The sequence below is a fragment of the Fusarium poae genome, chromosome 4, assembly GCF_019609905.1.
Source record: "Fusarium poae strain DAOMC 252244 chromosome 4, whole genome shotgun sequence".
Taxonomy (NCBI): domain Eukaryota; kingdom Fungi; phylum Ascomycota; class Sordariomycetes; order Hypocreales; family Nectriaceae; genus Fusarium; species Fusarium poae.
This window is the reverse complement of record NC_058402.1, coordinates 6953174-6980302: the sequence shown is the minus strand read 5'-3', so window position 1 is coordinate 6980302 and position 27129 is coordinate 6953174. Positions and strand designations below refer to the sequence as shown.

Genomic DNA, 27129 nt, shown 5'->3' with positions numbered 1-27129 from the left:
GGTACCCAGTGCGAGAATAACAGACTTAGAGAGAGAGTCAGTGGCCATCTGCCATCCAATATTACCCACACGGAATCGCCCAATGTCCCCCCGTTGATCTCTCAACCCCTTCAACCTCCACCAAAATCTCGCCGACTCGGAGCCTTTCGCTCTCGACACCTCTGAACCCTGGATTGACGACTTCAACACCTACACCATGGCCATTGCCATGGGCTGGCAGAAACCCGACAATGTCGCGGGCTCGTCGGCGCCGGCCATCATGGTCGGTCTCTTCGTTGCCTCTGGCGGGTTACTGTTCGGCTACGATACTGGGTAAGACAGACCACCAATCCCTTGACTTTGATGTTGGAAATGGCATGTATTGCGGATGGGGAAGTACGGCGAAATTCAAAACCACGGACCCGACGATAATAGACGAAACAAGGGACCTTCTACAACGCTTTGACGGATATTCACGATTGACTTTTTAACGATGCGACGGCGGCGGCGAACCTTGTGTGACGGAAGATGACGCCGATACCATCACCACATTATTTTCAACAACAAAAAAACGATAACACGGCGAGGAAATTCGAGATGGAGTTATACGATACTGATATTCGAAATGATAATGACTTACACTCGCAAACCCGTCAATATAAAACGACCGGCCGGACTCCCAACCGCATTCGCTCATCCATAACCAAATCACTTGATCGCGTCACATTATTTTTCAGTCACAAATACTAACTATCCATCTTTGCAGAGCCATCAACGGTATCCTTGCCATGACAGAGTTCAAGGAGCAGTTCGGAAAACACACAAATTGCATCGATGATAACGGCGCCATCGACATTTGCACAAAAGACTCATCTATCATTGTCGCCATTCTAAGTGCTGGCACGGCCCTCGGTGCTCTGCTTGCCGCACCTACCGGCGACTCATTAGGCCGTCGCAAAACTTTACTTCTGGCCGTCGCTATCTTCTGCGTCGGTGCCATCTTCCAAGTTGCCGCTGATAACATTGACTTATTGCTGGTCGGAAGGTATGTTCCCACTTAAACTGAGTCGGGCGAGATCAGATTATTAACCGTTACAGATTCTTTGCTGGTGTAGGAGTCGGTCTCATCTCTGTACTCGTTCCACTATATCAGTCTGAAATGGCGCCCAAATGGATACGAGGTACTCTCGTCTGCGCCTATCAATTATCCATCACCTTTGGCCTATTGGCCGCCTCTATTGTTAACATTCTGGCCTCCAAACTCAACAACTCATCCGCATACCGCATCCCTCTCGGTCTCCAAATCGTCCCAGCAATCATTCTCACCGGAGGTCTATTACTGCTACCAGAAACACCTCGTTTCCTTGTTAAGAAGGGCTTGCACGAAGCCGCCGGCCTATCACTAAGCCGGCTACGACGACTCGACATTACCCACCCGGCACTCGTTGATGAACTGCAAGAAATGATTGCCAACCATCAATACGAACTAACATTAGGTCCCGACAGCTATAAGCAACTTTTTATCGGCTCACCGAATCTTGGTCGGCGAACTTTTACTGGATGTGGGCTTCAGATGCTTCAACAACTTACTGGTATCAACTTTATAATGTATTACAGCACATCATTTTTTGACGGCGCCGGCGTTGAAAGCCCTTACACCAAGTCGCTTATTATCAACATTATCAACGTTGTATCGACGATACCAGGTCTATTAGTCATTGAGAAATGGGGCCGGCGAAGACTTTTGATGATTGGAGCACTTGGCATGGCTGGTTGTCAACTTCTTATGGCGTCATTCGACACAGCGACAGGACAAAACTACGAGAAAGCGTCACAAACCATCCTCATCGCCTTTTGTGCTATCAACATTTTCTTTTTCGCTGCATCTTGGGGCCCCGTGGTCTGGGTCGTCACTTCTGAGATTTATCCTCTAAAGGTCCGAGCAAAGGCCATGTCCGTTTCAACAGCATCCAACTGGCTTCTCAACTTTGGCATTGCTTACGGCGCGCCTTTCTTGGTCGGCACAGGACCAGGCAACGCCTCCTTTGGTCCAAAAATCTTCTTTATCTGGGGCGCCTTTTGCATTCTGGCCGTTTTCTTTGTATGGTGCATGGTGTATGAGACGAGCAAGATCAGCCTGGAACAGATCGACGAAATGTACGAACGTGTGAACCATGCATGGAACAGTAAATCATTCGAACCGAGCTGGAGTTTCCAGCAGATGCTCAACGATGGTTGGTCACCGAGCGCTCAACCTCCAGCTGGCCACGAACTTCAAACAACAACATCTGCATCAAGCGCAGATACAACATTGGGTGACGGGGATGCGTCTTCCATAACTGTGAGCCAGAACAACACCAACAGCTCATTGCTTAATAACAACAATGACCAGAACAAAGGTCCGCCCGCCATGTCAATGGCCAATGTTGACTTCAGCTACTAGGCTTCGAGCCGTCGAATTGTTTGTTTGTCTATATTGCGTGTCTTTCACCTTCAACGTCACATAGGGAATCAGCGATGGAGTTCACGACGAAGTGGAGTTTGTGGGGTTTACGCGTTAATGTTGTTTTATCTTACATGGTTTATTTATTTGTCAACCCACTTCACATGGGTCGAATCACTCCCCGCTTGGGTTTATGGACTGTCGGTACGGGGGATTTAGGTAGGATACCACTCTTGGATCCTGGACTTGTATCATGATTTATCATTCTTTCAAGGAGTCAAATATCTTTATGTCGTTGATGAATGGATGCCCGGATACCCTGTGGGCAGCGGCTAATTGTCAAGCAAAGCGAGGTGAAGGCGCATGGCCATGGATTTTCTTGGGTAACGGAAATGACAGTGCATTATCAATCTGATTGCCTTTTGGCTTCGAATTCTAACTTTCGCATACCTGCATGAACTGTGCGCGAACTGTTGGTGATGTGTTGGATAATAGCCACAGGGCGACAGAACTGTTGAGTACAATGTCACTGCAAGTATTCGACTTTGTTCTGCAGTTCTACAGTCGAGTTCCTTATCATTCCCATTTGATGAACAAGGTCACTATTTCCACCTGCACCCAACAAGGCCAAAGTTATACTTAAGAGAGTACCCTTTCAACTGACCTTGTCTGCATTCATTCTTCTTGTCATTCCCATACTTGCGAACATTGTTACTGTTCAGTTCATTCTCACCCAGAACTGTTCAAGTTGCCCACCTCTTGTTTCTCTTGACTATTTAAACCTTCTGCGCTCATCTTTTCCAAAAATTACACACAACTAACTTCCCAACAAGCTTTCACATGTTGTATCTTATTTTGGAAACACTCCCAAGAAGATTATTCTGTAAAAAAAATGCCCAGCATGTCGTCCCGCCGCCAATCGGACGTATTCCACCAGGTTCATCCGGACCTTGTTGACCTACTGACTCGTCTTGACCTCCTCTCTACTGAGGAACGCAACGAACTTTCGGAAGCCAGTCTGGCAAGAACAATCATTCTTGCACTCGAACTCGCAGACCCCGAGGAACAAGCTCTTCTAGTATCGCGAATCATGCCAGAAGATGAACTGGCAGCCCAGCGGCTGCGCAGTCCCGAAGTCCAAGATACTTCCCATCGCGTCGTATTGGACCGCGAAGAACGACGAGCGGCTTTCATTCCAGACCCTTCGGAACCTGAACCCGAAAGCAATGGCCAAGACTGCATTATCTGTACTGAGAGTGCTCACGTTAGAGCACCCTGCGGCTGCAACTACTGCTTGTCTTGCTATCGCGAAGCCCTCCGAATAGGCTTTCGCTCCCAGGACGACTTCCCCCCTAGATGCTGCCAGCCATTTGACGAAGAAGCGGTTGCACTCGCGCGCTCCCCTGCTCTTGTCCATCTATTTCGCCAGATGGATGAAGAACGTCAGGTATCAATTCCTGATCGAATCTACTGCCACGATGGCAACTGCGCGGCGTTTATCCCACCAGATCGAAAAGGGCATTGCCTTATTTGTCATGACAGAACGTGCCTCGATTGCGGTGCGAGACGCCACAGCGGACAACCTTGCGCCGAAGAAGGGGTGGTAGAAGATGTTTGGGCCACCATGGATGCCACCCGAACCGTCAACTGCCCTCGTTGCGGTAGGATGATTCAGCTGTTAGAGGCCTGTAACCATATTACTTGTCGCTGCTATTACGAGTTCTGCTATTTGTGCGGCGCGAAATGGAAAGGCTGTACTTGTCCTCAGCACAACGGCTTTGAGTCCATGGTGCCCATGCGGGACCGCCCTGGCATCAAACCACCACAGTTCCGCCGTCAGATTCGTCGTACAGACGCGCTGGCTTCTCAAGATGTCGGGACTGGATCGCTCAGAATCCCGCAGCTGCGTCCTAACCCCGGAGAAGAAGAAAGACGACGACATAACACTTCGGCTTCCAGGCGAGTTATCCGACCACTGGTGCTTCCGCAACGCGAGGAAGCTCTTCGTGAACAACACATCAGAGATCGTCGCGCGGCTGAGCTCGAGCATGAGCTGGAAGAGATAAATGCTTTCGGAGGGAGAGAAGAATGGCGGGGACTAAATGGGACCCAGAGAGCCATAATGGCCCGAATGGGCGGATTGTATAGAGGACTACCAGTTCTGATGCAACCAGGGATGTTCGATCCAATCCTTCCTGATCCCTTCCCCCCCGCAGTATACAATCGTCCGGCCGGTCCTCAACTTCCTCCCGCCTTTCTTGCACCAAACATTCACCTACGGGGTGACCCGGATCGTATTGGACATGGACATGGACATGGGAACTTGGCAGGTGGACACATGGCTCCTGGCGGCTTTACCAACCCTGCGCCGGCGATGGGACACATGGGAAGAGAAGAGCAACATCAGCGTCATGAAGCCACAGTCCGCGATCAGCGGCATGAGTTACACACCCTGATGGACACGTTGACAGATTTACAACCTCGATTGGAATTTATCAACGATGCTTGGATGGATGAACGAATAGCGGCGATGCAGCGTGAAGCTGCTGAGGGGATGAGGACTGTTGAGGAGGTGTGGATGGATCAGAGGATGAGGGCTGTTGAGAGGACCATGACTCGTGCTGAATTTCCTGGCGAAAATGAGGGTAATGGCCAAAGAACCCGCCACCACCACCATCGCCATCGCCATCAACATCATCATCGCCATTGAGAAGGTGGGATTGCGATTTTCTCTTTCTGATTGTTGAATTGAATGATTATTTCAGTTTCTACAGGTGTGTGTGTTTGCTTTTCCTTGGTTGAGTCTTCATCTTTACCGGGTTATGTATGATTGATTGTATGGTATGTATTGTATATACATACATATACATACACATACTCACTTTATTGTGAACTGGTAGGGTAGTGGGTGACTGTATTTAGCCAGTGTTGTTGAACAAACGATGAATGACCTATAAAACATGAAAATGACTCTCTTGTTTGTGAATTGTTGATACTACTACCTACTACTTTCATCTATCTCTTTCGAGATGGGCATATCGTCTGTGATTTGCTTCCACAACTAGACTTGTGCGTAGCACCATCACTGCTTGCTTCAGGAAGAGCAGTGAAGGAAACAATCTTCATCTTGATCAAGTCCAGGATCCAGCCTATTTCCAAGGCATCCATGCAAGGTTTCATCTTGCTTGAACTGCCCTATCGCTGTTTGACGTTCAATGCAGTTAGCTGGGATCATGTTTCTTGTGTCTTCTCGCGCGCCTTTGCAGTAGACGATACGGACGCGCAGTGGGGTTTTGCAGTCTTGCGCACTGCATTTGACGATAGTTATGTGACACATTTTGAAAGGTTGTGTTCTCAATAATGTTGTGTGGTTGGTAAGTTACAGTTGAGTGAAACTGAGGGTTGGTGATGTTTACTCCTTGGTTCAGTCAAGTCAACAATGGGGATTTAAATGCATGACAATCTTATAGTCAATACAGCAGCATTGGAACTGCCTTCATAATGGTACATGCTTTGAAGAATAGTTGGAGAATACAAAGCCACATTGCTATATCTGTCTGCCTTTGTATAAACAAGGCTCCAGAGAACAAAGCATGGATATCACAAGACAAAGAAGTCACTGTGCGCAAATAACAAGACAAGAGAGCAATTCAGAGTTCAATTAGAACATAAAAGGTTAATCTGAGCCCTTCCCAAGCTTCTTGATCTCTGCCACAACTGCGTCCGTGACTTCTTTGGTCGTCGCATTGCCACCAAGATCCTGTGTCAGAACCCCAGAAGCCGTCACATTCTCCACACAATCCATCAACTTGATCGACGCATCTTCCTCACCGAGCCAAGCGAGCATCTCTGCTGCCGTCCAGAATGTAGCAACAGGATTAGCGACACCTTTACCGGTAATGTCAAAAGCTGATCCGTGAATAGGCTCGAACATGGATGGGTTCTCGCGGGTCGGGTCAAGGTTACTCGTTGGTGCGATGCCGATTGAACCTGCGAGGGCTGCTGCTAGATCAGAGAGAATGTCTGCGTGCTTAACAATTGTCAGTATGAACAGTATCTACGAGGATGTCGCTGTTGACTTACCAGGTTGCTTGCGACAATGGTATCAATACTCTCAGGCTTGAGAACCATCTTGGTAGTCATAGCATCAACCAGCATCTTCTCCACTGTCACATCAGGAAAGTCCTTCGCGACCTCAGCAGCGACTTCATCCCACAACACCATACCATTGCGCTGAGCATTGCTCTTGGTAACAACAGTCAAATGCTTCCTCGGTCTCTTCTGCGCAATCTCAAATGAAAAGCGAATAAGTCTGTTGACGGCGTGGCGTGTAAAGATGGAGACTTCGGTAGCCACCTCCCATGGATGACCACGATGCGATCGACCGCCTTGACCGGCGTATTCGCCCTCACTATTCTCGCGGATAATGACCCAGTCAAGATCTCCAGTCTTACAGTTACGTAGAGGAGACTGTGTTCCGCGCATGATGCGTGTGGGACGAACGTTGGCGTATTGCTGGAAGGGTTGGCAGATGGCGAGACGAAGACCCCAAAGAGAGATATGATCAGGGACATCTATTGGTGATGAGTATATATATACAACTACAATTCTGCTGGGATATGCTACTTACCAGGAGCTCCTACGGCGCCAAAGAGGATAGCATCGTGCTTCTTTAGTTGATCAAGGCCACCGTCAGGAATGTACTTTCCCGTCTTCTTGTAAGTGTCTGAGCTCCAGTCATAATGGGTAAAGTCCAGGTTGAATGTTTGGAGTGTATCAGCTAAAGCAGTCAACGCCTCGATTCCAGCTGATATGACCTCAGGACCGATGCCATCAGCTGGGATGGAGGCGATGTTATATGTCTTTTTGGCGGCAACGGCTGATGGAGACATGGTGCAATATGTGATAAGTAAAGTGATAGGAATAGATCAATGTCCCTCAAATCTATTTAAATGTTTGTAATTGCTCATGTGAAATTATATCACTCTCGATGGATGTGGAGCAGGCGGACGTTTCTTTGTCCGCTTCAACCCCATGAAGAATAACACCGACTATATTGGACCCCGGCCCCTCAGGGTATCAGAAAAATTGGCCGCTAAAAGCCTAAGAGATAAAATTAGTAGGTCACTTTATGCTCCTTAGACTATAGCTCTTAGACTATTTATTTTTGTAACCTAATACTTAGAAGGTTATTTTTTCTACTACCCACTAGCCGGCTGACTATGGCCTCGCTGGTCCAACTCCGCTGTCATCAATGGTTTTCCGTGGATAGCGGCTCAGATCCATTCATTATGCGGGGATTTGCTGACAATATCCGCTCAATGAAGTAACGACATATACATATGAGTCGAAACATTATTACTTTCTCCGGACTGGTTTTGATTTCACTGTTCTCTTTCCAATACTGTCAATCCTTTTCAACAGTTGAACCACCAAATTGTATATCCTTTGAAACCTCCTGTTAACATGATCGACCCAAACGCTATCAATGCCGTTCTGGACATTTTCGTGCCTGCGATCCGCGCCCACCAGAAACATTCATCAAAACCATTCGTCCTTGGACTTTCCGGTCTCCAAGGCAGTGGAAAGTCCACATGGGCTGCAGCTCTATCTCAAGCTTTAACAACCCAGCATAATCTCAAAAACCGCACCTTGTCTCTAGATGATCTTTATCATGACCATCCACAACTCGTGGCTATTCGCGAAGCGAACACAGACAACGGTCTTCTTCAAACCCGTGGCCAGCCTGGAACTCATGACGAGGTTCTTGCGAAGGACTTCTTTGATCAGGTCCTTGGTCGGGTAGAGAGTGAGAAGAAGACCGTCAAGTGGCCCGCGTACGATAAGAGTCTCCATGGAGGCCAAGGTGGAAGAGTCCCAGCGGAAGAATGGGATGAGGTGTCTTTGGGCCAAGATCTCGATGTGCTCATCTTTGAAGGCTGGGCTCTCGGTTTTCAGCCCCTGACTAAGGAAGAAGTCACTAGGAAATGGGAGCAGGCTAAGGCTTCAGAGTCGCAACAGTCTGAAGAGTGGTCTCTCACCAATACCCTTGCGAGTCACAAGCTCGAACATCTTTTGTTGATCAACGAGAATCTCAGACGATATTGCGACACCTTTGCCGGACCGCAACACTTTGACGGTTTCTTGCACTTGAGCACGGATAAACTGGTTCAAGTTTATGAATGGCGATTGGGCCAGGAAAGGGCTTTGAGGGAGCATAAGCCGGGGATGTCGGATGAGCAGGTAATCAAGTTCGTCAAAGGATATATGCCAGCTTATGAGCTGTTCCTTGAACATCTTCAGAGCAAGAACCTCTTTGGAAATAGAGCGTCGGGTAAGAAACATGTACAGGTAATATTGAACAAGGCAAGGGAGGTGATGCAAGTGAAGGAGGTATGATGAATTAGCTATGTACCATAGACTAGCGCAGATAATTCCACGTTGGATCAACAGAAGCGTCAAATTCTGCATGAACTAGGAGGGGATTATCAATAGCACTGAAAGAGCTTGCAAAGAGCTGGTCGTACCACATCATTGACTCTTGACCTTCAAGAGGCACATTGTCTAACTGTGGGTAGGCTGATCCTTCCATAGGCAGCGAAGTGTTTGGTGTAGAGAGTAAGTCACTCATGTAAGGGCCGTGGGGGGTTTCCTGGTGATATGGCATGCCATGAGATATGGCTGTAGCAGAAGGGAAGGTCCGTTGGCGCTTACGCTGTTGTGGTCGGGGAGATGAAGATTGTGGTGGGAATGATGCGACGTTGGAAGGGGGGTTTGACGTGGTAGACCGTTCTGTGTCTCTATTTTCAGTAGCGACCCTTGAGCCCGTTGCGAGGTCTTGATTTAAAGACCTTGGAGGCCTCGAAGGCGTGGCGGTATTGACTCCTCTTTGATATGGAATAACAGGCGAGAAAGTCCTTGTCGTGATGGAAGCGTCAGCAGGTGATTCAATCGGACAAGGTCGGTCTTGGGAGAGCTCTTGGACTGTAGATGTGAGTTCATCAATGGCGCCGAGACAATATTCTGGCCAAGATGTGTCTCGAGCCGCTAGATGACCGAGAATACTCTTCGCTGCAGCGACATGCCTAGGTACGATTAGAAAAGATAGCATATTAGGGATATTATAACATACTTTAGTGCACTGTCGAGAGGGACCTGTCTCTCAAAAGCAGCATGTATAAGAACGAACGCACTAATCCAGATAGACCATGTAAATGATGGCCACAATAAGGGAGTTTGTGACCTTGCACCATTTGAGTCAACTTGTAGTTGATGGCGATTCCGATGTTTCTTGAGTATTATCAATATTGACTTTGCAGCCGAGATACAAGCCTGAAAAGCGGACGAGTATGAGGGAGAGGGATGCTCGGAGGCCAAGCCAGGTCTGTTGAGACATATCGCAGACTCGTGTTTTAGAACCAAGAGCATGATTTTGTGATGTTCAGATATCGCAGGCGTGTTCGAGTCTGTATCGGCTAGATCGTCTTCTTCAACGGCGTCTTGGATTTCGTTGAACCATTTAGCCAGCTCGGCTTGTACGAAAGCTGCTCGATCTGCCGTGTCTTGCCGTTGTAGCATGGATTTATTTCTCAGCTCGAGGATAAGACCGCGAATGCGGGCGTGTTTTGTCACAAACGTCAAGAGCTGTAGTCTTTGGACATTTTCGTCTCTGTTGGTAAGTGTATGGCGCTCTTCGCCGGGATAACAAACATCAAGGTCGTCGTCGTGAATATCAAGTGGCAGGCCCAGAGACTGACAGAGTAGCCTCTCCAATATGTATATACACCAGAAAACTCGCCGACGAACTGAAGCTTCCTTGGTGGTAAAAAAGGGATATCGTGCTGGACATCGATGAAGCCCTAATTGGAATGCAGCTCGAACAATGAGCCCGCCCAATCGGGACGCAGCGTTCAGACATAGCATCGAAGTCAAGAACAACTGGACAGCTAGAGCAGCTTGTGTTGTTCGAAGTGATGCAGGTTGACATAAGGCAAATTGCGAGCTTGCCAATGCATCATCAACGCTGTTGAAAAGAAACTGTTTCGGTATCGGTTTCCCGAAAGCAACGGACTGGCGACTATCGGCTAATGAGATGGAGAGAATAGATCTGACAATAACTTTGTCGATGGAATTCAAGGAGGAGATGCCGCTTTTAGAAATTTCCTCAAACAAACCCAAGACTTCTGGACCATGAAGAAAAGGGAGAACGGGATGCCATGCTTCAAAGTAGCTCTTGGACCAGCCCACGAAATCTTGAAATTCTGGCAGCTCTTCTTTGTCCGTGCAGACTTCATCGTCTTTCCATAGAAACTGTTCTTGATTTCTTTTACTCGAAGAGCCCTGTCGTAATTGGTCATCTTCTCCAGGGATGAGCGTGTTGATGGTTGAAGATTCTGTTCTCGAAGCAGACTTTTTGGCTAGTCTCAGGTGTACAGCACGGATATAGTGAATTCCACTACCGCTTCCTACGAAGCGAGCTGCGTCATGCTCACCAGTGTCGCGCATCAAACCATACTCACGGCCCGAGGTTGAGTGTTTTCGTTTTGAAGATTGAGATTCATGGCCTGGGGTTGAGTGAGATGCTGTTTCAAGAGTGTCATATGGTGAGTGATGAGAAGACATATTGATTAGTCATCAATGATATACGCTCTTATATTGCAGATATTAGTGACTCTTGGCAGAATAATGAAGATGGACAAGACATGCTGAGGAATAAGGTAGAATGGTGAAGTGTTATCCAGGGCAGTAGCTGCTACAAGAGTGTTAGCGCCGCGCCGGACAAAGAAAACACCGAAGCGGGGTTAGATTTCATCGCCAGAGTAACACACACAACTCTGCCCTGTAATGGATGATAGGGATAACATATTAATAATATTAATCCTTGTGTAACTAGTTACTCATGGAGACTCACGAGACTTTAGTCGAGCAAGAGCCTGGGCAGCTGAATCCAATAGCCTGTAGCCATTGTCGACAGCGAAAACGCAAGGTGAGGAGACCAAGTCCTCATACAGATAAAATAAGAAATTGACTGATGATATATTATAGTGTGATAGAAAGCTGTTAGTATTTATCTATTATGTCCAAATACTCGAGTAGTAACTGGTATCCAAAGGCCCCATTGCTTACAATGCAATAATGATCCCTCCAACTGTCACTACCCTGAACAAAACAAAAGGTACAACAATACCCTTTCATTATCCTTAACAACACTAACAGACCCCTAGAGGTCTTCCAATTGGGTTCATCACCAGACTAGAAGCACGCCTGGCTGAAACGGAAGAAGCTCTTTTCCGTCTAGTCCAATCTGTCGAGGAACCCGAGAACAGTCATGTTTCACTTGAACCGTCTTCTCAACGAAAAGATGACCGTATCAAAGAATGGGACAGACTTCCACTGAAGACACCTGAACAAGTCAAATCATGGTACAGAAACAAGTCTGGGAAAAGTGACTCTCCAGTGGTGCATGACGTCTCGATGGACTTGGATCAACTGGGATCATGTTCCCATATAACAGAATCCGACGCAGATCAACTTGGACTTCCTGATGATAACCAGAGTAACTCTGGAGCAGATATGGTGTTACTTGACGCAGAAGTCCAAGTTGACCCAAGAAGTGAAATTCATACTTCAGAGATGTCTGTTGGAAGCAAGGCCAAGGACATGGAACAAAAGAATCCGCATTTGTATTTTTAGCATGGCCATAAGCCTCAGAGAAAAAGATCAAGAATAGCTAAAATACCGGATCTGTACAAATGTGCACATCGACAGGAGATGCTCCAAACCGGGCTCGCGGCCCATCGGAATATCGGATTATCGACGGATTTTTGATACTGATGAGCTGAATGTTTGCTTACTGGTTTTCCGTAACTAAGCCACTCGGCATAGAAGGCTTGGTGAAACTGCATGGCAGGCTGGTCAGCTTTTGGTAACTTGGGAAGTTCAAACTCAAAGTAACCCTAAAAGTCTGGTTTAGTGTTCTAGATAACGTAGTGGGTAGCAGAAAAAGTAACCTCCTAAGTCTTATGTTACAAAAATAAATAGTCTAAGAGCTATAGTCTAATGAGCATAAAGTGGCCTACTAATTTCGTCTCTTATGCTTCCAGCGGCCAATATTTCTAATACCCTGAGGATGTTTTAGTGTTGGCGGCAGTTCACTGGCTCCTGAAGTAATATTAGGTTCCCTCAACTGAAGACGTAGAAGATATCGTGATTGGATAAAGGATTCACTATATAAGCCTCTGTACAGTGTTGCAATATTATGTGACTTGAGTTGTCACCGTGACTTCATGACTTGTGTTAGTCAACAGCTGAAAAGAAGTAAGACGGAACCAGTATTCTCTTTCCAAGTTTGATTAGACATCAGTGATAAATCGACGGCTCAAAGTGGCTCTTACCTCATCATTTGAGGCTAACTCTACACACACTTCAACTGCGCTCCAACCAGAAACAACTACGAAGATACCGTGCAGATCAGAAGAATTGGAAAGCGGAAGCATCCATTAGCGGTAGTAATGAGCTGTCCAGCTGATGCACACCACATTTTGACCCCAAGCCAGCCATGGCGTTGTGGTATACAGTGTCAACGATTGACCGCTTATTACTACTACTGGGAGAGGTAACACAATACATATTGATGTAAAGTAAGCTGATGACTTGAAGGATTTTATCAACGTGGCAGTTGAGGATGAGTCTAGGATCTGGCAAGTGAAGGAAGTTGGGCATAAGCAGAAGAGATGAATACAGTTGCTGCGCCTCAATCTGTCTTTGGCTGCCGAGTGCAAGAGTAGTATTAATTGTATTTTATCCATAGAGAGACAAGAAGATAGTGTTTTTGCAGATGAAACGGTTGTACCAAAGTCCCGGTTAGCCTCCATACCAGAGGAAATGGTAAAGAACTGGAGACCTAAGCTAAGGACGAAGAAAATAAACAGTCAAAGAGCTAGTCTGACATGGCATACAGTGACTGAATTATTTTGTTTCTCAAACAGTATATCGAGATTTCTGCAAATTTGAAGACCAGTAAAGCTTGGTCAACAGCTTGCTGTTAGACAAAGCATAAAGCCGCAGTAAACCAAAGACAACCTCTACAGGGCTGAGTCAAGACCCAGAAATGGGGCTAGAATAATTAACTGCGGTCCAGGCTTATCTACTTTACCCAAATAAGCCCGAGTCTTAAGCTTAAAATAGGGCTAATAATCAGCTGAAGGTACAGAAGGCCACAGGGGGCAATGTCCTAAAAGTGCAAATATGATATTTTTTTAATATAATAACCCCTTCTATATAGACCTATTAAAGAGGTATTTTTTATAATTATTAGATAAGATAAGGTTTATTAATATAAGTAAATTATATACCTATATAATTATATTATTAATTTTATAATAACTTTTTTTTTTTTTCTTTATATAATATATAATAAAATAAAAATACTTTTTTTTTAAATTTTAATAATACTTTTAATATACTTTTTTATAATTTAATATTATAATATTTAATTTTATATTATTTTAAGCTTTAATTTATATTATTTTTTATCTTATTTATACTATTTATAATTAAAAAAAACTACTCTTTAAATTAAATCTTAAAAATTAATATATATTAAATAAATATACTATATAAAATACTTAAATTATATTAAATTTATAAATTTATCTTTTTATATTATTTATTATAATAGCCTCTTAAAATACTATTAAATTAATATAAAATAATAAGGCTATTTATAAAAAGATAAAAAAGGTATTATAATTTTATATAAATATACTTATTTTTAAATCTAATAAAGCTATACTTAATAATATAGCTAAGTTTTTTATACTTATTAATTCTATTAAATTAAATAAAAAGACTACTTTATATAAAAAATTAACCCCTTATATACCTTTAAATAAGAATAAAAATAATAATAAAAGTAAGATTAATAATAATAATAATATTATAATTATATATATAATTAATTTAAAGAAATTTAATTTCTAGGCTATATAGCTTTTTTTAAAAAAGCTTTTTAATATTATAGTTTTTAAAATTAATTTTTATACTTTTATATAGCCTTAAGAAGCTAAGAAGTTTATTATTTAAGCTTTTTTATATACTTTATAAGGTTATTTTATTAAAGGTCTTAAGGTAATTAAAAAAGATTAAATAAATATTATATTAATATAATATATTTATATATTTATATATATAAGAACCTTAACTTTTTATATTATATATTAAGAAGTTAAAAAAAAAGAGTAAAATTAAATATATTTTTAATTTTATTAATATATAGAATTATAATATTATACTTTATTATCTCTTTAAAGAGGAAATAATAAATAATAATAATAACCCTAAGGTATATAAAAAGTATTTAAAAGGTAATAAAGTATTAATTAGCTATATTATTAAAAATAGTGCCTTTTTTTATATTAATTATAATTAGAATTACTTTAATACTATTTACTTTTTTATAAGTATATATAAAATTATATATTTTTCTATTTAATTATATTAACTTTTTCTTAGACTTTCTCTATAAGTATAAATATATTAAAAGTAATAATAAAGATAATAATAATAATAATTTAAATATTTTAAAGGGTATTAATTATAAGACTTACTTTAAGATTATTATTATTTTCTATAAAGCTATTAATAAAAAGAAAAAAAGTATATTTAAATATATATAATATATATATTTATATATTATTATATATTAATTTATAATAAAGTCTTTTATTATATATTTTTAATTTAAAAATCTAAAGGCTATTTTTAATAATTTATAAGAGAATAATTAATTTATTAATAATAAGGACTATAATTATAAATATATAAAGATATAAAGCCTTATTATATAGATATATAAAGTAATATAATACCCTTAGGTTATTTAATAAAATTCTTTATTTTATTATATATTTAAAGTAAATATACTATATATATAAAATTACCTTAATATAAAAATTAAAATTAAAATAAAAATACTATATATATAATCTAAAAATTAAAATAAAAATACTATATATATAATTATATAATTTTCCTTTAAATTAGGGTAATTATATATATAGTATTTTTACTTTAATTTTTATAATTAAATCCCTTAAAACCTTTTACTTTTTCCCTTTATTCTTTTTTCTTTTTTAATTATAATTCTTAAAGATTATCTTTATATATTATATCTTTTAATTACCTTATAGTTAATCTTAAATTATTTTATATTTAAATTAAATAGTAAAAATATATTAATTAATTAATAATAAGGCAGATTCTAAAGTCCTTTATAAATTTATTTAATATTAAAGTAAGCTATTTAATATTATATTAATTTATATAATAATAGGCTTTAGACTCTTCTTTAGGCAATTAATAAATTAAAAATATAAAAAAGTTAAAGTAATTATATTAATAAATTATAGAATTATTTTATAATTAAGTCTTTAATAATTATTATATACTTTTATAACTATAAATAAAAGGCTTTATTATTATAAAGACTAGCCTTAAGTATATTTAATAAGATTTAAGGCTTTAGAGGTATTAAATATTAAAAATATTTTCTATAATAAAGACTAAATTATATAATTTCTTTAAAAATAAAAATAAATTATATATAAAGCTTTAAACCTTTAATTATATATATTTTTATATTTATATATATTAATACTAATTTATCTTAAGCTATAAAGCTCTTTATAAATATTATTAAGAATTTATACTTATAAATATATCTAATTAATAATATATAATAAAGTATTATTAAACTAGGTAAATATTAGCTAGGCTTAACTTTATTTAATTTTTTAATATATATAATAAGTTAAAAGCTTAAAATATTAAGATTTATATTATAATTAATACTTATTTATAGTATATTATATAGTTTTATTATAATATATTAGTAAATATATTATAAAGTATTATAAAGTAATATCTTTATACTTTTAATAATAAGAGATTATATTATATTTTATTTAGTTTAATTATAATAATAAGACTCTTTTAATAACTAATATATATTATTACCTTTTATAAATATAAATATATAAATAGAATAATATAATATTAAATTAAGTATAATTTAAAGATATTTAAATCTATAGTAAAAGTATATATAATAAGAAAATTAAAAGCTAATAGCTTTAATTAAATAAAAGAAAAGCTAAGTTTTAATATATATATATATTTACTTATTATTTAATATTATAATTAATAATCTATAAGAATACTTTAATATTATTACTATTAAAGGCCAGTTTTTATATAATTATCTATTAAATTATATTATTATATTATATCTATATATATTAATTATATAAAAGAGCTTATTAAGTTTATATATATATAAAATATATATTATATATATAAATAAGCTAATAGACCTTATATAAACCTAGAGTAATCTTAGAATCTTTACTTTTAATTAAAAGTAAAAAACTTTAAAAGCTATATAAAAGCTATTTTAATAAATTAACTATAAACCCTTTTAAATATCTTTAAATATAATTCTATTAATTTAAATATATATTTACTTAAAGATATAATTATAATTTATAATACTATCTTTAAAGGTTAAAATAATTTCTTAATTAATAGCCTTATATAATTAAAATATTTAATATATTTATTTTTATAAGCTTAATTAGAGATATATATTACTCTAAAGAAAAAGCCTTTTATTAAGCTTTTAAATATATCTATAAGTAATATAAATTATATATAAAATTATTTAATAATATATAATATTAATATTAATATATTTAAAAGTATTTTATTAGAAAATATAAAGGAATTTAATTATTAATTTTAATATATTTAATAATAATTAAAGTAATTTAAAATAATTTAAAGTAATTATAAAACTATTTAATTATTATAAAAATTTTTTTTTTACTTTATTTATATAAAGAATACTTTCTATTTAATTTCTTTTTTCTTAATTAATTAATTCTCTTTAATTAACTATTTATTTAGCCTTTTTTCTTTAATTAGCTATTTATTTAGCCTTTTTTCCTTAATTAGCTATTTAATTATATTAATATCTTTTTAATAGGTTATTAATATTATTAAAGTATTACTTTTATTATTATTATTTTCTTAAGTAAATAATATAATATTAATAATATTATTATTCTTTATTTTAATTTTCTTTTTAATATTATATTCCTTTTTAATAAAAAATATAGATTTATTTTTAATCTTAAAAGTTACTTTATATTTACTTAGAGTATAAGGCTTTAAATTAATAATAAGCTTTATTTACCTTTTTATATATTTATATATAGGCTTAATTAAATTAATTAAAAAGTTTAATATAAATAATATATTAAAGTTAAAGAATATAAAGTTAATAAGATTATTAAGCCTTTTAAGAATTATAATATTTATTACTTTAAAGAATAAGCTTAATAATATTGCTTTATATATATTATTATTAAACTTAAATAAGCTAATTATAAGCCTTAAATTAGAAAATAATAATATAATCTTTTAATTTATTAAAAGAAATTCCTTTTTATAGGTTTTTATAATAAATTTAATTATTATTTTATATAATAAAAATATAAAAACTAATATAGCCTTAAATTTAATTATATATTTTATAATATAATAGGCCTTTTTTATATAAATTAAGATTTTATATAATTTATTTATTACTTTTAAATATTTATTATAAATTTAAAATATAATAATAAAATTAATTATAATTAAAATTATATAATTAATTATTATAATATTTTATTATTAACTTTTAATAATAATAACTTAAGCTTATATATAGCTAATAAATATTAATTTTATTTTAATTAAAAGAATTATTATTATATTATTTTATATTTATATATTTAAAATTATAAATAGTAAATTAAATATTAAATTAATTATAAAAAAAAAATAATAAAAAAAGCTATTAATAATATAATAAATAAAAATTAATTAATAAGTATTATAATTAAATATTTATATAATAATTATTATTTTTTAAATAAAAAACTATTATTAAAAAAAAGGATTAATATAATTTAATATATTATAAAAATAAAAATTTTTTATATAGAATTATATAGATTTATATAAATTTATATTATTATTAAGGGCTTATAATTTAATTATAGATTTTAATAAGAAAATATATTTTAATATAATACTATCTATTTATATTACTATATAAATAAAGGACTAATAATATATTAGTATTAATAGAGTAAAAAAAAATATCATATCTGCACTTTTAGGACACTGCCCCCTGTGGCCTTCCGTAGAAGGCGGGGGCTGAGTATTCTTATGCTAACTGTAGTGCAGCTAAACCCATCTGACGGCTTACACTCCGATGTAGTGTAAGCCCCCAAGACAGGCTGTGTGTGAGATGCCGATGTCATGACATAGCCTCCTCCGCCATAATCCGGAAGTCGGTAGTAACTAACAAGTTGTAGGTTGCGATATTAGTGTAGTGTTATTGAGCTTCACAATGGAAAGCAATTTTGTATAAGAAGTCTGTGATGCCACCACCAAGATGAAATTTCTCTTCTCATCATCACAACACAAAACATCAATAGAACAATTTCAATTTCTTTTTTCTCTATTTCCTTATTTCCTTTGTCAGGTCTTATTTCCTTACAAACCTTCGCTTCTTCTCAGTCGTCTTTGCCAACAGTTTAGTTTTACTTCATTGTTTCCAACAGTCAATTATTTCGACTCTTCTCCCATACAACGATATTCAAAATGCATTCTGCCATCTTTGCTATCTTTGCTATTTCCGGCCTCGCTGCTGCTTCCCCCAACTCCAAGCCTCAAACCGAATGTGAGGGTCTTGCTCCTCTTGGCCTCGAGTCAGTCCAGTACTACGTCTGCGGCAAGAATGGCTTCCGTGGATACTGCTCCGAAGACCCTTGCGACAAGAAGTGGTGCCGAGACTTTGCCCCCAAGACTTGCGATCTTGTCTTTATCACTGAGCCTGAACCTCCTGTCGTTGCCAACCCTGCTGTAGGTGGCCATGAGTGGGAGTCCGAGACAGCTACCACTGTCGCTCCTCAAGCTACTTCCACTGATCTTCCCGTTGGCCAATGTGCTCCTGGAACAGGTTTCTTCCAGAACTGTTCTAACGGTTTCGTGGGATGCTGCAAGTCTGACGCTTGCACTGGCGATGCTGGTGTCTGCCCCGATACCAAGGAGGCTAAGCGTCAAGATCCCACTGTCTGCCCACCAGGCACAGGCTTTTTCCAGTCCTGCTCCAACGGTTTCCGCGGTTGCTGCAAGGGTGACGCTTGTAGTCAGAAGGAGCCCATCTGCCCTCCCACCGCTGCCAAGCGATCCGACGATCCTACTGTCTGCCCTCCCGGAACTGGCTTCTTCCAGTCTTGCTCTAACGGATTCCGTGGCTGCTGTAAGAACGACGCCTGCAGCCAGACCCAACCTATCTGCCCTTCCTCTCCTGCTAAGCGATCTGACGACCCCACCGTCTGCCCTCCTGGAACCGGTTTCTTCCAGTCCTGCTCCAACGGCTTCCGAGGCTGCTGCAAGGGTGATGCCTGTGGCAACTCTTGGTGCCCCGACTACAAGACCGGTACCTACCAGCCTGCCCAGTCCTTCAAGGTCAAGGCTCGCTCTGACGGAACCTGCGCTCCTGGCACTGGCTTCTTCCAGGTTTGCTCCAACGGCTTCAAGGGATGCTGCAAGAAGGATGCTTGTGGTCAGAAGGAGCCCATCTGCCCTCCCACCGCTGCCAAGCGATCCGACGATCCTACTGTCTGCCCTCCCGGAACTGGCTTCTTCCAGTCTTGCTCTAACGGATTCCGTGGCTGCTGTAAGAACGACGCCTGCAGCCAGACCCAACCTATCTGCCCTTCCTCTCCTGCTAAGCGATCTGACGACCCCACCGTCTGCCCTCCTGGAACCGGTTTCTTCCAGTCCTGCTCCAACGGCTTCCGAGGCTGCTGCAAGGGTGATGCCTGTGGCAACTCTTGGTGCCCCGACTACAAGACCGGTACCTACCAGCCTGCCCAGTCCTTCAAGGTCAAGGCTCGCTCTGACGGAACCTGCGCTCCTGGCACTGGCTTCTTCCAGGTTTGCTCCAACGGCTTCAAGGGATGCTGCAAGAAGGATGCTTGTGGTCAGAGCCGACCTGTCTGCCCCAAGTAAGAGATGGATTCACTTTCATTATTTCAAGCCTTGTGAATAACGAGCGTTGCATAAGTATAAAATAGCATAGCGTTGCATTACACGTACATATAGCATTGTTGATGATCATTTGGATATATGGGGTTTGGGTCTGTCTGTTTGGAACATTGACGGATTGTTTGGCATTAGACTGATCTATCATTTTTATTACTTATTTAGAGCATTGATTTTATCGGGCACGATGAAAATCTAACTAATACACTCCTTTAACAAATCTTGCTTGTCTTAAATTAAATATCCAGGTTTAATTGTGACTGTCCCCATTCCTCGACTGTCCACATAAGCCGTTGCTAAATACAGTCTTCAGCGGAACATTAGTTATTTGTGAAATATTCGGTAATTGGTGCGAATTGACACACGTACTGCTATTGTTTGCGAGATAAAGTAATCAGACAGAGAAAGGACCTGCGTTAGGAATTCTGACAGTTGGATAACTTTACGCGTGCATTGCAACCAAGGTACAATACTAAGGTCATTCTCATATAGTGTAGGATAATCTAAACAATCTGCCATCAACTCCATCAGTAAGTCACAACTTAATAGCAATTATTATTCTGACTTCTCTTTCAGATGCCCGATACCCTCGTCCTCATGCCAAGTGACCATCAACTTCCGACTGAGGTCCTGTAACTTGTCAGTTGCCCCTGCTTCCCTAAGTGTGTTTCTTAAATCCCCATCTGGTGCACAGGAGAGCGTTGCTAGAATACTATCCTTCCAAGCTGGCCTGCCCGAGCGCTGCGTTTCCCATATACATAGAACAGTGAAGACTATGCCCGCTAAAAAGTTGATAATAGGAAAAACAAAGAAATGCCAGCGGATGCTTATGATTATGGCGTTGACTGTGGATATTCCTTTGACTGGATGGTCCAGGTCTCGATCCCTTATCCATTTAGTCAAGCTCAGTGCTACATTCTCAATTGTTGAGGGTATATGAGCTGACTCTCCAAGCCCAGCTATCAAGCCAAAAGGTCCCTCAGCCCCAAGTGCTGGGTAAATAAGCACCCTTAGAGGCGTGGACTGATAAATGGTGTCATCGGCCCAAAAACCCTCTTTTAGATTCTTTAGAAGTGAAACGATGGTGGTTTGTGTGATGTTAAATACCTGTGTTGAAAGGTTTGACGTATGGAAGTATTCGTCAGGTATTCGTATCTGAAGATCTGACAAGTTTACCAATGCGTTGCCCATATCGAGACTGTAGTTGGTGTATTTGAAGAATATGTCCACATTCTTTTCATTGTCTACTGACTCGTAGGATCCTGGAGTTCTGTTGACAAATGAAGCGACGACGGATTCGTGCAAAGAGCCTTGTGATAGCACATCACGATACTCATTCACACAGAAGAACAACGCACATTCTTGGGAGGATATTTTTGTTTCTTCCCATAGCGTTCTACCCTCAGTCCAGCTTTCATTTGATCTGAGGTATTGTATAGCCATGATCAATGTGTTGAGATGTCGGAAGTTCAGGGTCTGTCCCGGGTTCGTTGTCATTCTTGAAGTAAGATAGGTATCCGGACAATTGTCGTTCGTAGATTTGCAATTTGCTTTTCCATCATAGTTAGATAAACTAAAATTCATTGCTGTGACCTTGTATTTTGTGTGTGTCAGGCGCTGACCCGCATAGTTCGCGTTGGCTGCAGGCCACGGGTTGCTGATATCAGGAGGAGTTCCGGATAACCATGTTGCAGGCGGCATAGCAATCCCAGGTAATATGTCAACTCCCGTCGACTTAACGATGTATTGAGAGATGTCGTGACACTTGTGGCAGACTGCAACAGATGCAAAATCTGTCCAAGAGCAATTACCGGAGAGACATGTAAAAGCAGGTTTGAGATTCTGTGACGAAGTTAGAGGTGAAAAACCGGCCCATAGAGCTGCTTTCAATCCCATATCATTTTGGATATTGTATATCCCCAAGTCCGATGAATAGTAAATTGTGCTATTGCTCGGGCCAATAGGCACAGATTGCAAGCTATTCTCACCTCCCCTGAACCCAATCCAAGACCCTGCATTGAGTCGAACGGATCTACCAATGGTGGGAGCAGAACTAAGCGACTGATTATTCTTTTGGGCCAGTTCAGCGTACTCCTCGGAGTTCAAGATGACTTGTTTATCCTCGAAGGCTAGAATAGCTTGGGTAAACGGTTCGAAAGCGAGTAATGCAATGGTCGCAAGAGCCCCTAAAGCAGCCCAGTTTCTATTAACGATGATGAGTTACTGATATACCATGCAACTGAAGAAAGGGTGAACTTACGGCCGCCGTATGCACGACTTCAACACACGCAAGCTGCCCCAAGCACCTCGACTGGAAGCATCCAGTCGATCAAAATCGACAAGTGGCTGTGAAGATTTGTTGTACCAATTCCATTTTATTTGTGAAAGGCATATATTAATCGCAAATGCAAGACAGGCCTTCGAAACCCCTGCGAGGATGGAGATAATGGTGTTGATCGTAACATGTCGCATTGTCCATTCTGATAGCGGTTTGCCGTCAGATGCGACAAAAATATATGCCAGGGCACTGAAAGATATAAAGCTCAGGACCAAAGCTGAAATCTCGAACCCCCACCGACAAACGAAAGAGGAACCCGGAATCTGAAGAGGAATTCTCCCACCAGTCTCCTCGCCTTGTATCTCGGGATCAGATGGACAAGCTGAAAGCTGCCGTGGGGTTTCCAGCAGAGGCTGGACAGTAGCGATGCTACTGTCTCGATCGGATAGTTCAAACTGGTCCATGGTTTCCTTGTTCGTTACAATGGCAACCATAAAGTACTGTGTATTTCAAGGAAATGGACCGATCGTAGTATGCTGTCAAAGAGGGGTAAGGGCAAGGTAAGCATCTATGCTAATAGGCAGCCTTCTTCGCCTTTTTGTCAACATTGTGTTGCACAAGTCTTATGAAAGTGGTTAGTAATGTAGAGCACCACGTATGGACCAGACGTGACTGAATGTATTACGATGGATTGGTCTTGGGAAGACTCCAAGGGTGCTCGATCGTAGGTTGCAGATGGAAGAAGTAACTCCTAATCATGTTTATTAGATGATATGGGATGCATCCCCCTTTCCATGGCCGAGGACTTGTTCAGTTGCCTATTGGAAATATGACTGATTCGCGTTCAAAGCCAGTTAACACACTTCTTAAGGATTGGTTAACATCGTCAATAATTGTGTTCAGAAAGAGTATCTATGCTACGTCGTGGGATATATTCCATGGCTGGCTTTGTGCCTTGAGATCTAGATATTGCACTTTACCATCTGTTTCACAGCAAATTTAACCCCCGCGAGGTAACTAGATAAAATGATGGGCTTGCGCACTCGCCAATAACTCCAGCCAATTACGCCCGTATATGACTTACACTGCAGTCTTGGTCCTCCCTGAAGCACTGGAACAGAATCTTATGTAGAGCCTTTGCTGCCTACAGTTCCCCTTCACTCACGTAGCTAGTAGGGTTCTAGATAAGGCGTTTGCATAAACCAATGAAATCAGAAGTTTCAACATGTTAGTAGCTTACAGATTCCACAGATTGTGTATTGGACGAGCATTAAAATAGAGCTTGCAGAAAGTAATTCAGCCCCGATCAGGCACACCGCTCTTCGTCCGGGCGTACGGCTGATCAGTAAAGCAAGGAAGAGATTTACATATTGTAGATGGATAAAAGGCGCTGATAATATCTCATCATCGAGGGACTTTGATGGTTACACCAGGAGGGAACCATCAGTCTCTAATAAAGCTATTCTGTAGAGGATTGCGTGTTTGCTACGTGCCTTTTATGTTGTGGAAAGGTCAAGGAACCAGGCCAGGCTTGGCGTGTTCTTAGAAGCATGCTTTTAATCCTCAATAGGCCAGACACTGCCACCTGGGCATTTCAGGATGTCCTTCTTTTGCTACCACTCAAGCTACCAAGTTTCAAATTGTTTTGAGTCAGGACTGTTGGGCTGGGCCAGGTATTGAGTTTTACAAAACAGAACAAAATCTAGCATATTCAAGACGGCAAGGAATTAGATATATACAAAGATAGCAAAAAATTGATATTAGTTCCCAATACCAGAGAGATGATTCCATAACCACATCATATATAGTACAATATACAACATCAGAAATGCCATCAGTTAAAGTCTCTCAACCTCAAATGTGGGGTTCTCCAAATAGCCTGAAAGCAACTCCATTATGAAGTCAGTTTAGCCGACAGATGAGTTATTATCATAACATTCTTTGTGTCTGTTTCTGTTTCTTCTCATACACACTTATAACAAGACAACATGTCCGAGTCAAAGCCAACCCTCCGTTGGGGCATCATCGGTACTGGCATGATCTCATCCTGGTTCATTGCAGACCTCACCATCGACCGTAAAGATGCCAAAGCAACGCACATCATCCAAGCCATTGGTTCCTCTTCTGTTGAAAAGGGCAAGAAATTTGTTGAAGAGCATCTTCCAAACCCACCTCAGCCTCCAACTATCTACGGGAGTTACCAAGAAGCGTACCAAGACCCCAACGTTGATATTATCTATATCGGAACACCTCATGGATTCCACAAGAAGAACTGTCTTGATGCTATCGAGCATGGAAAGAATATTTTGTGCGAGAAATCATTCACCTTGAATGCTAAAGAAGCGCGAGAGGTATTCGAGGCGGCAAAGGCAAAAGGTGTTTTCATTATGGAAGCTATGTGGACACGTTTCTTTCCTCTTGTCAAGACTATTCAGGAACTAGTTCACAAGGACAAAGTCATTGGAAATGTGGTTCGCGTCTTTGCCGATTTTGCTATGGACCAACGTATCGAATCTCAAGCCCCCGAGCACCGTCTGCGAGATCTGTCTCTGGGCGCTGGTTCCTTGCTCGATATTGGCATCTACAGCTTGACGTGGGGTCTCATAGGCCTTGATTCAGGCATAGGCGAGAAAGCAACTGCACCAAAGATCTGCGCTGCGCAGACTCTTGTCCAAGGCGTCGATATCAGTACTTCAGTAATTTTGCTCTACCCTGATGGAAAGCAGGGCATTATTACATCAAACTCAAAAGTCAAGACTCTCGAAGTATTTTGCCGTATTGAAGGAACTGGAGGATACATCGTGGTGGAGGGCCCTGCAGCTGCACCTGAGAACTTCACCGTGTACGTGGACGGAGATGCGGAGGGAAAGAAGTATGAATTTGAGAAGCCTGGGAGGGGATTTTACTGGGAGGCTGACGCGGTGGCTCTTGATATTGCTGCTGGAAAGGTTGAGAGTGATGTTATGCCTTGGGCAGAGACTGTTCGTGTGATGGAAATCATGGATGAGGTCAGGAGGCAGGGAGGGTCCAAGTTCCCCCAAGACTAGAATAATTAAATTCGTAGATTACGTTATCTGTTGTTCAGTCCGACTCAGGCCTGTCGATCTTTCTGTATATGTGATTATCTATCCGATCTTTGAACCTCCAAATCAGACAAGAACTCGCTCTTCGGCTGCTCATCCACCCATCGAGTGCGAGGAAGTTCAAAAATAGACGTTACTCGCCCATAAGACATTCCACCAAGCTGTGCAATTGGTCTTAGCTTGTCAAGTTCAATATGACTGAAATCCTCATTCGCTGCGTCTTCCTGAACCCAGAGCCTCGTTGCCTCTACCAGAAAGATGGCGGACCCACTCATGCCTGGCTTATGTCCTTCAAATTCCTTGATATCCACAACTTTTCCCTCGATAGAAAGTACCGACTCTTTAACTCGTGAAGGTTTCACTGTCGTCGTTTCACCTTCAGTCAAACCAGTGATATCCCACTCTGAAATCCCATAAGGAGCATCAATTGAAGAAGAATTGACAGCTTCTATCATGTTTTCAGAAACAGTGTTTATGACACATTCTTTGGTATCTTTCATGTTCTGATATGTATCCTTTATACGGCCATGTCGAGACGAAAAGCTAACCATAAACATTGGCGGATCATGGTCAACCATTTGAAAATAACTAAACGGCGCAAGATTCTTTGTTTTCCCATCTTCGGAAACAGTGCTGATAAAACCAATTGGGCGAGGGGCGATGCCAGATATCAAAAGACGATAGTTCTGGCTGACGGATCTATCAGGAGAGTAGGGGTCGATTTCTTTGTGGATTTTGTTGATGGCGGGTATCTCTCCAGTGCGAACACCGTCTCCATATGTCCAGGATGGATCAGGGGACTTTGTTACTTCGATAGGTTTGTTAGACTTGTCGAAAACTGGACGATTGGCTATTTTCTCTGCAAAGTTGGTAACAGGCTGGACTGCTGAGAATGCGGGTTTAGAGGCGACAGCCGCAACTGAGGAGGTAAGTCTATATGCTGACTGTTGTATGTTTCTCATCTGCTTGTATGTTTGTGCTGTTGAACATCTGAATGCCATGATTAATTCAAGTTACTGATTTGGCTAACAATCTTACCTGGATCTTGTGGCGTATCTCACCGCTGTGTAGGCTCTGATTATCATACTGATAAAGCCAAGTAACCTTGATGATACAGTATATCGCTTCCTTTTCGATAATTGATAACCTAGATCACTGAGTATGTTCATAGAATATTGTTTGGA

At 40.0% G+C, this 27129-nt stretch overlaps 10 protein-coding genes across 10 annotated transcripts; 6 read left to right on the top strand and 4 right to left on the bottom strand.

Annotated features, from left to right (window-relative positions):
- Nucleotides 1-196: 196 nt before the first annotated feature.
- On the top strand, nt 197-2422 carry RCO3 (glucose transporter; the record flags this gene model as incomplete). Its single annotated transcript, XM_044856696.1, has 3 exons — nt 197-312; nt 746-1024; nt 1078-2422. The coding sequence occupies 3 exons, from the start codon at nt 197-199 to the stop codon at nt 2420-2422; spliced, it is 1740 nt and encodes a 579-aa protein (XP_044704009.1).
- A 901-nt stretch (nt 2423-3323) lies between these two features.
- On the top strand, nt 3324-5132 carry FPOAC1_012338 (uncharacterized protein; the record flags this gene model as incomplete). The annotated part of the gene is made up of 1 exon (XM_044856695.1): nt 3324-5132. The coding sequence occupies one exon, from the start codon at nt 3324-3326 to the stop codon at nt 5130-5132; it is 1809 nt and encodes a 602-aa protein (XP_044704008.1).
- Nucleotides 5133-6098: 966 nt separating this feature from the next.
- Nucleotides 6099-7314, bottom strand: FPOAC1_012337 (uncharacterized protein; the record flags this gene model as incomplete). Its single annotated transcript, XM_044856694.1, has 3 exons — nt 6099-6452; nt 6506-6996; nt 7053-7314. 3 exons carry the CDS (start codon nt 7312-7314, stop codon nt 6099-6101), a joined length of 1107 nt encoding a protein of 368 aa, XP_044704007.1.
- A 574-nt stretch (nt 7315-7888) lies between these two features.
- On the top strand, nt 7889-8821 carry FPOAC1_012336 (uncharacterized protein; the record flags this gene model as incomplete). The annotated part of the gene is made up of 1 exon (XM_044856693.1): nt 7889-8821. The coding sequence occupies one exon, from the start codon at nt 7889-7891 to the stop codon at nt 8819-8821; it is 933 nt and encodes a 310-aa protein (XP_044704006.1).
- A 22-nt stretch (nt 8822-8843) lies between these two features.
- FPOAC1_012335 (uncharacterized protein) lies at nt 8844-11044 on the bottom strand (the record flags this gene model as incomplete). Its single annotated transcript, XM_044856692.1, has 3 exons — nt 8844-9507; nt 9555-9614; nt 9666-11044. The coding sequence occupies 3 exons, from the start codon at nt 11042-11044 to the stop codon at nt 8844-8846; spliced, it is 2103 nt and encodes a 700-aa protein (XP_044704005.1).
- A 513-nt stretch (nt 11045-11557) lies between these two features.
- On the top strand, nt 11558-12115 carry FPOAC1_012334 (uncharacterized protein; the record flags this gene model as incomplete). The annotated part of the gene is made up of 2 exons (XM_044856691.1): nt 11558-11597; nt 11649-12115. The coding sequence occupies 2 exons, from the start codon at nt 11558-11560 to the stop codon at nt 12113-12115; spliced, it is 507 nt and encodes a 168-aa protein (XP_044704004.1).
- Nucleotides 12116-19135: 7020 nt separating this feature from the next.
- Nucleotides 19136-20551, top strand: FPOAC1_012333 (uncharacterized protein; the record flags this gene model as incomplete). The annotated part of the gene is made up of 1 exon (XM_044856690.1): nt 19136-20551. One exon carries the CDS (start codon nt 19136-19138, stop codon nt 20549-20551), a length of 1416 nt encoding a protein of 471 aa, XP_044704003.1.
- Nucleotides 20552-21139: 588 nt separating this feature from the next.
- Nucleotides 21140-23326, bottom strand: FPOAC1_012332 (uncharacterized protein; the record flags this gene model as incomplete). The annotated part of the gene is made up of 2 exons (XM_044856689.1): nt 21140-22787; nt 22845-23326. The coding sequence occupies 2 exons, from the start codon at nt 23324-23326 to the stop codon at nt 21140-21142; spliced, it is 2130 nt and encodes a 709-aa protein (XP_044704002.1).
- A 1524-nt stretch (nt 23327-24850) lies between these two features.
- On the top strand, nt 24851-25909 carry FPOAC1_012331 (uncharacterized protein; the record flags this gene model as incomplete). The annotated part of the gene is made up of 1 exon (XM_044856688.1): nt 24851-25909. One exon carries the CDS (start codon nt 24851-24853, stop codon nt 25907-25909), a length of 1059 nt encoding a protein of 352 aa, XP_044704001.1.
- A 74-nt stretch (nt 25910-25983) lies between these two features.
- Nucleotides 25984-27030, bottom strand: FPOAC1_012330 (uncharacterized protein; the record flags this gene model as incomplete). Its single annotated transcript, XM_044856687.1, has 2 exons — nt 25984-26935; nt 26984-27030. 2 exons carry the CDS (start codon nt 27028-27030, stop codon nt 25984-25986), a joined length of 999 nt encoding a protein of 332 aa, XP_044704000.1.
- Between the last annotated feature and the right edge of the window lie 99 nt (nt 27031-27129).